The 17215-nt window shown below is 31.8% G+C and overlaps 4 protein-coding genes across 6 annotated transcripts; 2 read left to right on the forward strand and 2 right to left on the reverse strand.

Moving 5' to 3' along the window:
- Positions 1-297: 297 nt before the first annotated feature.
- LOC133205953 (UPF0434 protein Mmar10_2939-like) lies at positions 298-3420 on the reverse strand. Its single transcript, XM_061341852.1, has 3 exons — positions 3331-3420; positions 1084-1204; positions 298-596 (listed from the first exon to the last, which is right to left on the reverse strand). The coding sequence occupies exons 1-3, from the start codon at positions 3365-3367 to the stop codon at positions 443-445; spliced, it is 312 nt and encodes a 103-aa protein (XP_061197836.1). The 5' UTR covers positions 3368-3420; the 3' UTR covers positions 298-442.
- A 42-nt stretch (positions 3421-3462) lies between these two features.
- LOC133205997 (ribonuclease P protein subunit p29-like) lies at positions 3463-5845 on the forward strand. The gene is made up of 6 exons (XM_061341904.1): positions 3463-3496; positions 3841-3903; positions 4010-4224; positions 4544-4621; positions 4984-5150; positions 5689-5845. The coding sequence occupies exons 2-6, from the start codon at positions 3847-3849 to the stop codon at positions 5823-5825; spliced, it is 654 nt and encodes a 217-aa protein (XP_061197888.1). The 5' UTR covers positions 3463-3496; positions 3841-3846; the 3' UTR covers positions 5826-5845.
- A 78-nt stretch (positions 5846-5923) lies between these two features.
- On the reverse strand, positions 5924-12172 carry LOC133205996 (3-ketodihydrosphingosine reductase-like). 3 transcript variants are annotated; one of them, XM_061341902.1, is made up of 10 exons: positions 12046-12172; positions 11629-11718; positions 11343-11402; positions 11180-11242; positions 9477-9572; positions 8653-8844; positions 8165-8248; positions 7879-7962; positions 7564-7665; positions 5924-7315 (listed from the first exon to the last, which is right to left on the reverse strand). In XM_061341902.1, the coding sequence occupies exons 1-10, from the start codon at positions 12145-12147 to the stop codon at positions 7205-7207; spliced, it is 984 nt and encodes a 327-aa protein (XP_061197886.1). In that variant the 5' UTR covers positions 12148-12172; the 3' UTR covers positions 5924-7204. The 3 variants fall into 3 exon arrangements, with proteins under 3 accessions (XP_061197886.1, XP_061197887.1, XP_061197884.1); XM_061341903.1 differs by having other exon boundaries at positions 11189-11245; XM_061341900.1 differs by having other exon boundaries at positions 11180-11245.
- A 1938-nt stretch (positions 12173-14110) lies between these two features.
- On the forward strand, positions 14111-15827 carry LOC133204640 (uncharacterized). The gene is made up of 3 exons (XM_061340393.1): positions 14111-14255; positions 14772-14920; positions 15261-15827. Exons 1-3 carry the CDS (start codon positions 14111-14113, stop codon positions 15825-15827), a joined length of 861 nt encoding a protein of 286 aa, XP_061196377.1.
- The last annotated feature ends 1388 nt before the right edge of the window (positions 15828-17215 follow it).

Raw genomic sequence — 17215 nt, forward strand, 5'->3', positions numbered from 1 at the left:
ACATTGAGTGCATGAATCCTACCTCAATATGTTTTTTTTCCAACAATGCAGTATTCTGGGGTCGTATTTCAACATGACAATGCAAGGTCACAAACAGCTCGTTTTAAAAGAGCATTCTTGCAAAGCTACAACATCCAGTTCTCCTTTATAAAATTATACTATGCGGGGTTGTTCTTTTTTTTTGGGGGGGGGGGGTCTATAAATATTGTTAGCTTCAAGAAATACCAGCTTACTACAACAATCTATCTAACATGTCTAAAGTATAGTAAAATATAGTCGTGATAAAAAATGGTGTCATCACCAAAATAATTACGTTTATTGACAGTATGCTACATTTGCAAGCAGTCCATCAAGGAAAGGAAGTGCAAATAACAGAAGATGATAAAAAGAAATGTCGAAAAAGGAAATAAGTAAGATTCTTTCACATATTCTAAAAGTTGTTTCAGTTTTTCGTCTTTGTGGAATCTACACTGTCTTTTTCAGTATCCGATTTTATTATTCTGGCATCTTGGGGAACAAGATTAGGTATACCGTTGATAATCGGATATGCAATCCCACTATCATCACAAATCAACTCGTTCTTTTCCTTGTCATATCTGTGGGGGAGAAAATCAAATTAACAATAAAACTTACAATGTATATATGTAATACAACCTTGTGCAATTCTTAACGCATTCTATATAAATCGCTTATTAAAGTAACCATACAAGATGACATAGGGCCGTCGTCAGGTTTCTGGAAAGGGGGGGGGGAGGATGTGAGAGGTGGTCTCCCTCCTCTGTACTAGAATTTTTTTTATATAAATGGGACCATTTTTGTGGGCTCTGGTGCTTTCATGAAATAATTCTTTCATATATCAAATAAACGAAATCTAATAGTTACTTAAGTAGATGTATAATAAATTTATTTCGTTCCAAACATATTTTTTGTTTGTTTGCTTTACCCCCCCCCCCCCCCCCCCACTTCCGACGGCCTTGTGACTAGTGAATTAATTATTCTTTAATGGTATCAAAGCAGACAAAAATACTGTACAATATTTTATTTATATGTAAAATCTGTTTAAGCATGTATATAGCAATTTACCTTAACGGCTTTCTGGAGACTGGACACACAAGAATTTTAAGAATGCTTTCATCAAATGAGTTGGTAACACTACATGATGTGGAAAACCTTTGAAGAGTTGAGTGATTCAAAATACTTCTACCTGTTCGAGTGTAAAATGTCATTCTCTAAAAATTCTCATATGATCACAAATCTGTTTTCCCAAAGTATATTTTCGTATTTTCTTAGATGCAATTAAAAAAAAAATAAATATAATTGCCAAATATTTGATATAGCTTAGTATTCCTTTTTTTTTTTTTTGGTTTTGTTTTATTTTCCTTTCTTACTTCCTTGATTAGAAGCAATAATAAATTATTACTATTATCCAAGTAGCCCCCTAAGTCATTATGCCCCCGTATCGAAGATTCGGGGATATATAGTTTTTGCCCTGTCCGTCCGTCCGTCTGTCTGTCTGTCTGTCCGCAAAAACTTTAACATTGCTCATAACTTTTGATTGGTTGGAGCTATGGCTTTCATATTTCACATGTATAATCCTTGTGACAAGACCTTCCTTTGGATACCAACAACTTTGACCCTTTGACCTTTGAGTTTGACCTACTTTTGAAAAACTTTAACATTGGCCATATCTTTTGAACGGTTGGTGCTAAGGCTTTCATACTTCACATGTGTATTCCTTGTGACAAGACCTTCCTTTGGATAACAACAACTGTGACCCTTTGACCTTGGAGTTTGACCTACTTTTGAAAAACTTTAACCTTGGCCATAACTTGTGAACCGTTGGTGCTAGGGCTTTCATACTTCACATATGTAATCTTTGTGACAAGACCTTCCTTTGGATACCAACAACTTTTACCCTTTACTCTTGACCTTGGAGTTTGACCTACTTTTAGAAAACTTTAACCTTGGCCAAAACTTTTGAACCGTTGGTGCTAGGGCTTTCATACTTCACATATATAATCCTTGTGACAAGACCTTCCATTAAATACCAACAATTGTAATCCATTGACCTTGACCTTTGAGTTTGACCTACTTTTGAAAAACTTAAACCTTGGTCATAACTTTTGAACGATTGGTGCTTCAGCTTTCATATTTCACCAGTATATTTCTTGTGAAAAGGCCTTTCCTTAGGCACCATTAATTTTGACCATTTGACCTTGATGTTTGACTTACTTTTGAAAAACTTTAACCTTTTCCATATCTATTCAATGGTTGCTTCTAGGGCTTTCATATTTCACAGGCATATTACCTTACTTTGGGTACCAACATATTTGATTTGCATTTGAGAAAGTTTAAACTTTGCTATAAGTTGCCAAGCGGGGCATCAGTGTTTCACAAACACATCTTGTTCATACATGTTTATTTTATGATTTTGGAAGATGTACATGTACATGTAGAACACACACACGGGGGATTAGTTTTGAAGTCTAAGAAAACACCAATCTGGCTAAATCCAGGCATACTATTCACTATGTTCGCTCAACGAACCCAGGATAGTGGGAATAAAAGCATAGGAGTCAGCAGTTTTATCCATAAAACAACGTGAACAACAACCAGTGAGCTTCGCGAGCGTAGCGAGAGAAGCTTCGCTCGTTACGCTCGCAAAGCTCACTGGTTGTTGTATGTTTTTTTTTTATGTTGTATGTTGTTTTATGGATAAAACTGCCGACTCTTGTGATCAAACTGGGACGGAGCTTTCCGAGTCTTAGAGACCCCAAATGTGTTCACTGATAGTTGAATTATCTAAATACTATTATAATGTTTCACTGCATAAATATATCAACTGCATTTATCACCTACATGTATGTTAGCGAAAACCTTTTAATGTACTTCATTTCAAATTCAGATCTGAAGGGCTTTCAAAAAAGATTTTACTATGCAGGTTAAACCCATAATTTATAAAAAAAAATAAAAAAAAAAAAATAAATAAATAAATAAATATATATATATATAAAAGAAGGAAATAAATAAAACATAAACTGATAAAGAAAGAAAGAAACAAATAAATACAGAAATAAGTAAAGAAAGAAACAAGTATATAAATACAAAATAATATATAAATAAGTAAAGAAAGAACGAAAGAAAGAGAATTAAATGTATAAGAAAAAGAAACTTTTGGAGAATCTTAAAGCCCGTACAGGTTTCCATACATCATTTGTCCATTTGTAATGACTTCAAGTTCAAGGTGAAATACAAATTATTTACCAATTACCTTAAATTCAAACTATGATAACACAAAAATAGCTTTACAAACACCATAAAATATTATACCTTTTGCAATAAAGGATAAAAGTTGCCTAGAAAACATTCTTTTAGAAGCAATTCTTTTCTCAAATGCACCTCATTTTAGCCTATCCCTCATCTTATTTAACTTCTTTCTTTGAAGAGTTCCAGTAATCAAGTAACGGAGTAGGGACTGTACTGTTAGTGTTACACTGTAAGTGAGTTTTAAATTAAATTTAAAATGCCTGTGATAGTATATTTTCGTTAAAGTGTATTTACAATGGAACTTTGCTCATTTTCAAAATTATAATCGACAACCCAAGGATAAAGCTTCTCATGTTTTTAAACAATTAAAGGCACGTTCAGAACTGCACATGTTGTATTCTCTTTTGAGAAGTGGACAGGTTGGATGTAGGCGAAAGCCTGTCCACTTCTCTAAAGAGAACATGGCGAAAGGCTGTCCACTTCTTTAAAGAGAATAGTACAAGTGATGAAAATACCACAGGCAGTTTTATCAAAAAAGTGAAAACAAATGAGAAACAGAAACTTTGCTTATAGTTGTAGATGTACTCACCATTAGAGGAAAAAGTGTGCGAAGAGGCTAGAGCCTTTGGGTTAAAGGTAATTATGTTTATTCTTTTCAAACTAGTGATATAATTCAATTCAAATATGTTTGGTAAAGTAATTTGAAAAGATATATTTAGCGTGGTGGCTTTCTTCTTTGCAGGCAGTAAAAGATGATTTTGTGAGTAACTTTTTAAAAGCCAACCTTCCAAGGAAACGGTTACGGAAAGGGGAATTGGAAAATATAGAACACTTCAGACAGAATTTGGACAATAAACGCCCCAAGAAAAAGTCATTTCCAGTGTCAAAGAAAAAGAGCCTTACATCTCGAGAACGACGAAAGTTGAAGTTGTTTGACCTTCCAAAGGAAGGCCAAAAGTAGGAATTTACATGAAGTTGATTTATTTTCTTGTCCTTTAGAAATACAATATTGAAAAATTTGTTTCCAGATGGAAAAGTCTGTGCTACTAGTAGGTAACTTATTGTAATGTGAACATTATTATCTTCATCAGTTTTTGATTTTGACAAACGGTAATGCCTTGGTTTATACTAAAAATATATAGATTTTTTGGAAATTCTTTCAAAATGCTATTTCTCCAGTTTTTGTCAATGATGAAGGAGAAGTAGAAATGTGTCTGTTTTGTATTGTTGCTGATAAAAATGCCATAGCCTAATTTGATATATTTATATTTTGAAGATTTGAGACTTACCTTCCAATGCATGAGCTGTGGAAAGATTACATGAGGCAAACACTAGGCCTAGCAGATAAAAGCAAGTAAGAATGTGAAATTGTACATGATTAAAATATGCATTATGTTTGATTCCAAGTATATTTATGATTTTTTTAAGGATGGACATTTCATGAATTATCATGGACTACATTACATGCACATCAAGAGAATCATTTTACAAAAAACATGCAATTACCCATTTATAAACATACGCATATCTTCACATCACTTTTTTCTCTTTTAATTTAATTCTAGAGTGAAGAAAAAATTACAACAATTTAATCAACAATTTATATACATGTATTTATTGAGAGGAAGATGAAATGTGAAAAATGACATCTCTCTCTATGGTAGCCACTAGATCTTGGTAATATGTGGTACCTGCATGTTTTATTTTCTTTTTCAGATCCTTTGTTCAGCACAACTGTGAAAGCATATTAAAAGCAGACTTTCATGGGTGTTTTTTAACTGTATCAAAATCCTGCTGTCCTTCCTACATTGGTGCTACTGGTATTGTTATTATGGAAACAAAGAATACCTTTAAAATTATCACTAAACAGAATCATGTTAAATGTAAGTGCATTTACTTTACAGAAAAGTTACATAAGTGAATTTTTTAATATACAGTTGAACTTCAATATCTCGAACTTTGATATCTCAAGTGCCATGGATATGTTGAAGTGATTTTCATGTCCCAACCACCTTTTCTTAATTTTTTTAAACTTAATATCTTAAGCCCTTGGATACTGTATGTGTACTTAAAAAAGCGGATTTCATATTTTAGCGGCTTTGGCGCAGACAACGATGTGCTAATTCAGGAATACCACTAAGAAATTATTTATAAATATAAAATACGGCACGGACATGTATAGCGCTAATTCATGATTTCACCAACAACTCCATACCCAGTGATTGCGCTAAATTTTGAAAATGCCAATTTATGTACACGTACAGTATCTCAAAGTTTTTTATCGGTCCCATAGGATTGGAGATAATGAAATTTGACTGTATGTTTAATATATTTCTAGCATTATGAAACCTTTGGTAAACATGAATTTTAATGTTCGAAACTTGCTAGAGTTGTGATTTTCTTGTTTCATTATAATTTTAGGCATTCCAAAGAGAAACAGTGTTTTCATGTTTGAAATTGATGGACATTATATAACCCTGTACGGAAACAATTTCTGTTGCCACCCAGTACTGAGATCAACATATAAATTTAAACCAAAAAAATATGTTGCAATATAAATAAATCTTTCAAAAGTTAATTCACTATTTTTATTCAGACAATGTTCAGATGATCCATTGTAGTTGATGTCCAGCAGAAAGACAACCAAGACCAGTACTCTGTTACAAACCTTTATGTCCAATTATTACATTTTAATCAATATTTTGGGTTTTCAATAGGTACAATGTTCATAAATTTGTGTTACACCAAACTTGTAAAAAAAAACTGAAAATGAATTTTTATTGGTGAAACTTGACATATGGGGGTATGTTAAAAGAGGAGGGCAGGCCCCAAGATGATAAACTGACTCATGTCAAAATTTTGATTCTGAGAATCTTTTTTTTTTATATTGTACATATGTGTGAAAAAAAACTTGCACATTTGTATTATATCAAAAATTACACCCAATAAAAAAAATTCTTTGAGTATCAAATTATTTCAAAAGTTTGTATTGATTTGAAATTTTGACTTAAGTTCATTTTCACTTTACAGTCTTGGGGCCAGGAAGTATATGTAGAAGAAGTGAATGATGAAGGGATATACTGGTAAAAAAGAAGATAAGAAATTCATGGGTTAGATAGGAAGGGTGAGGAAATAATTGGATAACAACAAGCCTGGCAAATCTACTAATTTTCTTAGCTTAGATCCAGACTATCATTTTCTACCATTAGCTCATACATTCACCTTTGTCGCTGGCTCACATATATCACAGTGATGAGTCACTGTAATTAAATTCCTGCACTGTTGTTTGTCTTTTATGGTAGATATTTACTAAGTAGATCTAGAACTATTAGTTTAATTTGATATAATCTTTGGAATATCGTGTTTTACCTTAACATGTCAAAAATTTTGATGCGAGCCCATTGCAGAGGTGTCTGAGAGAGGAAAGAACGACAACTCTGCAAGGGAGATTGCCAGACTGTATGTACTCATTGGGGGGGGGGGGGGGGAGAGATAATTTTTTTCATGATGACTCTGAATTCTAATAAAGTTACTTAGGGTCACAGGGACACATTTGTGAAGGATACTGTGCATGACTGAAGCATATTTCTTGTAGAAACTGTCAAAAATTTTTGGTAGATATCAAAAAAGACCTCAAAATGCTGTTTACTATGATGACATTTTTTTTATTTTCCTATAAAAATGAATAAAAACGTATCAAAATTTGTAATTTGTATAAAGTAAATACAAGCTTATTGTTTCAATAAATAACATACATGTATGTCAGAACTTTGCAGTCACAGGGACTTTGTTTTTATCTAAGAAGTAAATTGTAATAATGTACATGACATCCCTATATAGGCAAATGCATTTTATTTTTTATTCTACTGGGATAATGAATTCAATTATCTTTATTGTTCTAATATTAACACATTCATATAAAATTCATAAAAATATTCTAGGATGATTTTAATTTGGAATCTTTTTCTTCTTTACACTTCCGTATGATGCGGTCAAAATGGAACAAGTAGAACTGGCAAACGAAACGGAAGATCCCCATTGCAAATACCTAAATAACAAAAAAGTAGAAGCTCTATATATAGTTATTTGGGAATTCCACATTTCAAAAGCAGACACAAAAAGCCTCAGCAGAAATGATTCAAAATTTCTGAAACATCGATCTACAGTGGACTTGCTAAACACATTAAAGAATGTCATTTAAAATGAAATATTTAAGAAAACATAGGAAAATCTTGGAATCTATCAGATAGAAAAAAGAAATGAGCAATGTGAATTGATGATGAAAATATGTTGTACCTGTTGAAGTAAATCCACAACCGAGGTAGCAGGAGACATTCCACTGGACAGGTTGCTTAGCAACCAACCATCCATACCTACATAACTCAGGAACCTTCCATTCTGTACAAATAACAGAAGTTGTAGACTTATACATGTACTTTTTCTAACAATATCAAGCAATGTAGATACAACAATATCAACCAGTGTATCTTAAAAAAAAATTCCATATCTCTCTCTTTCTTTACAGTATCAAAGGATGTACAGGTATATGTAAATAAATACATGTACTATTTAAAACTCTTAATTTATAGCTATTTGATGAGTAATACAGACCAAGGCATCCCTAAAGACTGATTTGGCCACATAACTGGGTGAGAAAAGACCTACAGTGTCTGAGATGAGTAAGGTTTCTTTGGGCTTCAATTAAAAAAAAAGATTGTTAAGAACTATTAATGGAAATAACATTGATAAAAACATTTTCTTTTACTGCTTAGCATCCATAATACCTCTTTGGTAAATTTCTACACTATGAAGAACTCATTCAGATTTATGTCCAGTTATTTTCTTTAAGAAAGTTGATAAAGAAATCTGCAAGATGATGACAAAGTTAGGTGTTAACCTTTGACTTGTTTTCCTCCGCTAGACCTGGTGTATCTGTGTCCGGAGGGAATGCCATAGTGATGTAGATATTGTATGGCTTTACCTGTACCAAGATTATTAAACTATGTATATAAAATTGAAAAAAAAAAATTTGTAATTTCATGTTCCAATCACAGTTAGAACAGTGTTTTCCCTTTATTTCAAAGTAAAGGTTTTGCGATCATTTGCAAAAGGGTAGGGGTTGAGGTTTGTGAATAAAATCTCTGTAGACCTTATAACAGTTATGTTTTAAATTTTGATTTCTAAGTGGCATTTATATCAATTGAAGTAGTCTATTTGGCCGATAGCTGGTTCTTAGGGAAAACACTGCAGAAAGAAATGAAAATGGCCATTATATATAAACCATGATAATGCTTCTCAGTTTATACTTTTGTATCTTACAAAGAGTCTAGTGAAGAAGCAATATTAAAGTGAACATTCAAACACTGATGTACTTCTTGCATTTACCTCCATTTGGAGAGATTCTGCAAATCCCCTTAGAGCAAACTTTGATGCAGAATATGCAGTGTATCCAAACACACCCACTTGTCCTGCCTGAGAAGAAATAAACACTATCCTCCCTTCATTGTTTTCTTTCATGCCTTTAATGGCAGCCTTGGTGACATTCACGCTTCCCAGGAAATTCAAATCTATCATGCGCTGAAAAAAAAATCATGAAGTAAAAAGATGTTACTTTTTTAAAGTTTTATGTACCAGGTGTATTTAGTGGCACCCCCCTCCCCTAAAAATTAGTATATCAATACACTGTACGATGGGTTTCAAATATTTTTTTCTCATTCAAGGCAGAGGATCAAATGAGCTTATCAAAGTTTTCACATCAATTGTCTGTCTTTCTATAAATTGTCCACTGCTTATTGTCATTAACTTTTCTTATTCATTCCTATAAAACCCCAGCCCATGTCAATTTCAATCGTTTCTGGTTCATCTACAAAGCATCTTTCAATAAAGGGTATTCATGTTTGCTGAAATGAAGGGCATGACCCTTTTCCAGTGAGCTAGCTATAATTCAGAATAAACAAAAATAAGGATGGATTGCTGGAAAAATACTTATTTATTGGATCAAAAGACAAACATTCCAAGAATGTTTTATTATACAAAGTAGATTGGTATTTGTTTAAGTCTTGATCTACAGTCCATGGAAATCTTTTTTTCTTTCCCTTCACTGCTTGTAAGTTTATTTTAAAATATCTTAATTGAATTTTTTGATGGTTTTTTTTTTTAAATTTCTTGAATTGTGCTTTTGCCATCTGAAACAATCAGTGGAAGGATACCTGAAATTGCTCTATGGATGTTTCTTCAAATCTTCCAGCTATAGCACTCCCTGCATTGTTGATAAGAATGGTGATAGGTCCCAGATCCTTCTCTGCCTTCAAAAAGTGATTCAATGGGATTAAAATTATGTGATCATGTTTTTCCACATCAATCTGGTTAAAATCAACTGTTTGTTTACCCTTTACTATGCTTTGTCTGTAGCATAATGTTCAGTAAATGAAGTTAAACAAACAGCTCATTTTAATCAGATTGGCTTCCACATAAGAACACTATAAATTTACAATTAATCAGTCTATTTTAAATGGTAGATTAAACCTGTCTATTTGTTTATGCAGACAAGGATTAGCAATTCTATGGTTACTTAACGAGGTTCGCTCCTGAGCTTTTGAGCAGATTCTTATCTTAACCTATATTTCAAAAAATTCTGCATAATGTTTTAATACTTACAATATATTTGGATTCTACAATGCCAATTTAACTATATTCAGTTAAAACTCCATGATTAAATTCCATACCAAAAGCATTAAGTGAGGAACTATATTTTGTGGCGGAAGGTTTTTTGGAAGAAAATGATCATTTTTTTCTCTTTCGAAGTATTTAAAGTATGTTAAGTTTGAATTCCTATTTTTACATGCAGTCTGCACATATAGTTATTTTGTGCAGTGGACTGTTTTATACTGCTCCTAAATTATGTATTAAATAAACTGTCATGAATTCTATCATCATATTTGATAAATATAGCAAATATATTGTGGAAATGAAGAAAAAAATAGCCCTAATTTAAGCTTAAAATTAACACTGTTTTAGTAATATCTAAAAATTAACATCACATACCCCCACTTTAAATTTTCTTTTCTGAATATATACGATACTTTTAATCATTCTTCTTAAATTCTGTAAAATGTCATTACTTTCAAATGATTTTTCCGCTTGTTAAATTTTAATGCCAGAAAAATGAAAATGTTTGAGTGCAAAAAGGTCAAATAATTGAACATGCGGAGTAATTCGAAAATTTCTTCGTTGTTACAAATTTTAATGTGTCTATTTAAGATGAAATAAGACTGTGTTTGTTCACCATAATTTATTTGAACAAAAAATATTGAAGGAAAAACTTTCAAAATTGATTTCTGTGTAAGACGTATTTACAGTGCAAAAAGGTCAAACTAAATGCTCTGTAGCGCCAAAAGAAGCGCATTGACCCCCATTTTTTGTTTTGATTTTTAATAAAGCCATGTGTATAAATTCTAAAAATATACTTGATAAAAAATTCTCATTACTTTTGATGGCAGGATCCAACCTCCTTAAGAAAAAGATAATAGAAATTCAAAGCATATCAAATTGTAATGTAAGGGAGGTAATTTGTGATACAGTTCATACATGTGATTTGTACAGGCTGCACACAAAATGTCACATATTTTTTACCCCATTCACCGGCTCATGGTGGTACACCAAAATTCACGGAAAATGAAAATTTGTGCCATATTTTGATTAATTTCATGTAATTACATGAGATGGTCTGCTGAAAAAAAATCCTTTTCGCATATATTTTTATATAATATATACAGCAATAACCAGCATTCTAGAAATTTTTGTCTCGCTTATAAATACCAAATACCTATCTTGCAAAATAAGGTGTCACGAAAATTTGGTGATCTACAGTATAAAAACAATTTACTAACCTTTTGTACCTAAGTTATCTTACCTTACTCACAGCCTTCTTCACTTTATCTGCATCCTTGGTTATATCCACAGATACTGCAAAGACCTTCTTTAAAAAATAAAAGTAAAATTATAAGAAAGATACAAGTATCATTTCTGGAACTGTCAAATTCATCATCTATTTATTGAAAAAAAATATAAATCACCTGTGAACTTTTATCTTTGATGTGACTTTCTATCTCTTGTTTCGCTTCTTCCAACCTTTTCTGCAAGATATCTCATTCTTGTCAATATAAATTTTTCTTTTAAAATGAGGAGTATTACAGAGTACCTGTTTTCAGTACAACCCTAATATGACAATAAATCCAGATAAATGTTCTTAAGAAATCTTTGTTTTTAATCAATCTTTGTTCAATTGTGGGAGACAAAAATGTACCAAGGTATTTGAAACTCTTTTTCCCTAGGCCTACCCACTAATTTTGCATACTTTACCTCATTTCTGGCAATGATTGTGACATTAGCTCCATGTCTAACTGCTTCAATAGCAAGAGCTTTACCAATACCACTTGAACCACCAGTTATCTACATGAAAATAAAGAATATTAGATTCAAACTAATTATATTAAAATGTATTGAAGCAGAATGGTCATCTGTAGGTACTATAAGTTAATTAAAATGTTAGAGTATGAAATGACCCATATTAGCCTAACAATCCCTTCCCTAAAAAGATTAATTAATCCACGTAACCATGGTAACTGCAGATCTGTAGCCAGAGACGTATATGCGTCCCTGCTATAACTCATTTGAAAAGGATGGAAGACGGTAAAGCTACAGAACTGTATATATATATAGACATGTATTCACATAAGCTGCGGCTTTATGATCATGAGGACGAAATATGAAGCTTACCAGAACATGTTTTCCTTGAATATTAATTCGTTTTGGTGATATAATTTTTGAAATTATAAATATTATGAAGAGCAGAAAGAAAATAAAACAGTAAAGGTACATTGCCAACGTGAAAAGGGAAAGTAAGGTGGTGATAATAACACCGGAAATAAATAAGTGCACACTAAATTTAGATAACCCGGAGAAGAAGAAAAATCCGAGATAAGATTCGAGGAAATGTCTCTGTAAAAATAGTATTAAACTTAATTTTTAATGGATAAATATTAACTTACATTGTTAAAAATTATTGTTGAACAGTAGTGAAATAAAGGAAGCTGTATAATGAAACTATTGAGAGCCTAATGCAAGCTCTTAAGCATTTTCATTTCATATGATTTTTTTTGCATTTTTTCAGAAATAAAAAAAAATTGGTTGCAAACAAGGCACTTCAGAGGTAATTAGCATAATATAGATGTATAATAAAACAGGTCAAGAAGAGTCAGAGAGACATGTAATTTTTTATTTACTAATTAAGATCTAGATCTAATTTGGGCCAATTCCGAATCCGATATCTTCGTTTTAAATTCCCTCAGTGTATTTTCCTAAATTTTTAATGGAAATATGGAATTTAACCTGTACTTGCTATAGAAGAATAGTATTTCGATGAATTAAAAAGAATTACATTTCCGAATATAATTGAATATAATTTCGAGTTTTACTTATTCTGCCCATATATTTTTTGATATCTTTTTCTGGGGATGGAGGGTTCAATTGCAGATGGTTCTATATACATGTACACACAAAGTTTGGTATACCACTTGTAAACCGATTTTTCCCCATATATTTATTTTTTTCTTCTACCAATATCTGCGTTCCTCAAATATCTGTTTTGTATATCTTCATATTATATGGAAAATATTAAAAATTTTAAATACTTTCTGATTTCTAAACTGGTTTCTAATTGTCTTTAAAAAATTGAAACACTAAAAAATGTGATATTGGCAAATTAAGTTTTTTCAAAAAGGATTTTATAGGAAACAACATCATCCGGTATCTTGCACAAATGCCTGGTAAGGTACTTCAATCTTTTGCGAGTAAACATATTAAAGGAGCAATACTTCAATGACAAAATCTTAGAAAAAATTATACAATGTATATTATTGAGGAACGTATCGTCTGTCCTTAAGTCATGAAAATAATTTGTGTTCATTTTAGCTCACTTTTCTTTTTCTTTTCTTTCTTTCTCCTTTTAATACCATGCAGAATCCGATTGTCACAAGCTCGTACCAGTGGCGTAGCTAGGCAAAAATAAAGTGGATGCTTTTATGACTGTAGGGGTTCTGGGGCCGCATGCCCCCACAACAACGGGTCTAGGGAGGGGAGCCTTTAGAAGCTCCGCAGAAATTGGCAATATTAAGAAGTGTCAGACTGGGTTTTACAATGTGCAGTGTGAAGACAATATAAATCTAATCATTTTTTGAATAATGAAACAATCTATTTTTTTAAATACGATCTTTCATCAAATAATTTATTTTTAATTAATTTTTTCATTAAATATTACGTGTGTTATTTTATTTATTTATTTAATAATTCATTTTATGAAAAATAATGGATGCTCTGGCATACAAGCATACGTGGTAGCTACGCCACTGTACACTACGCAGAAATAAAATCTAAAACGAATCGCGTTTCACACCTGTTTCGGGCTTTATGACAATTCCCTCAAAATCACGCTATTTGCTCTTTTCATACTACCTTCACAGTAAACACACAACCGTGGTTTGGTTTTGCATCTGGGTGTTCTTTGTCCTATGAATTTTCAAGAAGGAGGTAGGTTTGCTAAACAAAATGATTAAACGTATTTTAAAAATATTTTTAACTTTAAAGGGGGGGGGGGATGCCACATTTCAGAAATAACGATGAGATATGATATTTTCTGTTTAAAATACAAAAAAATTATATATTTTTTTTACGACATAGAGTTGTGTGTAAAAAAAAAAATTGAAGTTCATTTATACATGAAAATTGTTTCACGTATGAAGTTTAAAAACTAAAGGGATTATTTAATTTATAGGGCTACGTCAAAATGCAAGGAAAAAATATCATTTTTATCCTTGTGGTCCTTCTTTATATGTTCCTGTACAAATCTGATGGTTTGGTCATCAATAAACGTTGGTATTCGCCTGGGCGTACGGACTTTGTGTTGGACAACAAATTCTACACTCTTTTAGGTATAATGTTTTCACATTATGTTGAATAATTTATATAAAGTGTATAATAGGAAAAGGTTATGGTGACGTAATCCTTAAAATCCTAGTAAAAACATTTTAGTGTTATTACATTTTTGCAAATTTTAGCAAGTAGTTCCCCGTGAGTGCAAGATTTTTTTTTATTTCCATGAGTAAAATTCTTGAACAATTCAATACTTACATACACGTTGAATGAAAATGACTATACTCATGTTTCATGAATTTCTTTTCTGAAATAGATACTTTTCTGAGAAACTGAATCATGACATTTTTTAATTATTGCTTCTCTGCATTGCGAAAAAAAAATTATATTATCATAATGTGTTCCTGTTTTTGAAATAAATGTTGATTTCTGAGCCCAGAGTTTTAACATCAGTTTTAAAGCCTGTTTAGTTCATTTATTTATTAAGTATAAAAGGACCTCTATGTTCTAGCCAGCACATTTAAAGTAATTAAAATTTGCGCCAACATCTTATGTGAATTTTTTATTTAATCTAGAAAGGAGAAGTAATTCCAAACTCACAGACCTTAGGAAAGCTCAGCTAACCCTCGTCAGCGAACAAGGCGTCAACAAATACACTGTCAATGGTGACGCAAATGACGCAGCGATGATCTTTTTTAGCTTGAAGCCGACAAGCGTAACTTATGTGAGTGTTTTTTTTTTCTTCTTTGGTGTATTTTTGTAGAAATCTTGTAGAAGAAATGTAAATTTATATTCTTGCATTTTCTGAATTCCCTTTAATTGGAAAAAACCAGGGTGCGACGAAAACTTGGATGAAGTGGAGATTTATCTGAAAATTAAGTTTGTGACCTTCTTGCAAGGAATAAAGATAACATTTATTCCTTCCTAATTGAACAGATACATAAACAATTTTAGAGGAAAGAAACTGATAGCGATTATGAATTTAACTAATTTATTCCTCTCACAAATAATTAATTTTGCCTAATTTGAACTTTTAGCAAATATTTATTGCTTCTTTCCAATAGAAAGTTCCATCTAAATATCGGTGTGGTCGGAGTCGCTGCAGCAGGTGGAGATACAGAGGAAGGAAGAGATATTACAAGCGGAAGTCCGTATACAGAACGAGGCGGGGACGTAAAATGAGGAAATGGGTTCGAAGGTATGGTGGTCAAAAAGTAAGAAAATATAATAAGAGGAAGATCGTACGAAAATCAAGAAAAAACAGAAAATTGAGACGAAAATTCAGAAAATATGGTTATGGTGGAAAGGGGCGAAAAGTAAGAAGAAGCAGAAAAAACTCCAGAAGCAAGAGAAAGAAATGGGGGAAGAAATCAAGAAGAAGCAGGCGAAGGCGGTACAGGGGAAGATGGAGATCCGGAAGGCGGTCCCGGAAGTACAGAAATAAATATTTCGAGGCTTCCGGAAGGGTTGGAGTCTATAAAGTATCGCTAAAAATAAAGCCGTACAGTACCCGAATCGTATTCCTCTCGCCCAGATCAAGATCCCTCTACAAAGCCAGGGAAGGAATAACACGCATCTATACATTCAAACCGTCTCGGAGGTCGTGGTGGCGTTTGTTAAAATTGTTTTAATGGGTTTTTCCATCAATAATGATTTTTCCCCGAACACTTGCGATGCATTTGTGATATTGTTTGTTCAGAAACAATATCCTGTATAGTCAACATAAAATTAAAACGATTTTAAAAAAATGCACCTGAATTGTTGTTTTTTGTGAATTTTTTCATATATAGTTGAAAATTCATAAAATGTAAATTATTAATAATTCAGTAGACTCTTTGAAGATCTATCTTGGAGAAAAAAAATCAATGAGTTCCATAAAATCAGTTAATCAAAACAACATTCAAATATTACTCGACATAGCTATTGACCTTAATTGCATGAGTTTTATAAATTAATTTAATTTAAATGAGATTTTTTTTCTTTTTTCATAGACATATTCTTATTGTCAGTCATATACATAAATTCATTTATTCTGTAGACTATGGAAGTAATTTTGAATTTAAAAATGAAAAGATATGATTTCAATTACACGTAGTTTCAAATTAGGTCAATCAAAATAATATTAATAATTGCACGAATTCTGTATCAACAGATTTTATGGAACACAGAGAAAATGTTAATGTATCTTCAAAACATGGCATGGCAAAAAATAATATTATAGATAGTAAAACGAATAATGCAAGTCATACTTCTATCAATTTTTTGGGGGGGTGGGGGGGTGGTTAAGTTTAATATTGTTACCGTATCTTTAAACATGTAGCATATCAAAATAAATTAACAAAATTGGGCTAAAGACCTTGGCCCCTAATATGGGAGTCTCGCAGAGCAGAAAGATGCAGTAGTCTGCAATAGATCAAATACTAGGTCATATGATCTATTATCCATATTTCTCAGTTGAATTAATACAAATAAGATTTCCTTTTTTGAAAATTAAATAATCGATTTTTTTTCATAATTATATCTGGTTGACCCTGGATTGACCCGACAACGGGTAATGACTTTTTGTAAAATTCTATAGGTCTTAACATTAGACTATAAATCTATAATAATGAATCCTATCTAATAAGTAATTTTTTGTTCATTTATGTATTTTCCCTAGTTAATGTATATGTAACTACAAGTACGAGAAAGTGCACGTGAGGATTAATCATTTTTTATATAAATATTATAATGTTTTCTTTTTAAAGAATACCCTACCCCTTTATAATTTTCTATTAGTTTATTTTGATATTTTTTATCATCATTATTAAATATATGCCAGGTTCGTATAGCAACGATTTAAAAAAAAAGGGGGGGTATGGCACGCCGATTGCTTCAAAATTATTTTCTGCACGACCTCAAACAAAAATTACACGAGTAAGTAAAAAATTACACAAAGTGAGGAAAATATACACAAAGTTATTGAAATTTACACAAACTAAAGAAAAACTGCACAATCAACAAAATATTTACACGATAT

The sequence above is a fragment of the Saccostrea echinata genome, unplaced genomic scaffold (assembly GCF_033153115.1).
Source record: "Saccostrea echinata isolate AGI-Se365-2 ecotype Australia unplaced genomic scaffold, CSIRO_AGI_Sech_v1 ptg000054l, whole genome shotgun sequence".
Lineage (NCBI taxonomy): Eukaryota > Metazoa > Mollusca > Bivalvia > Ostreida > Ostreidae > Saccostrea > Saccostrea echinata.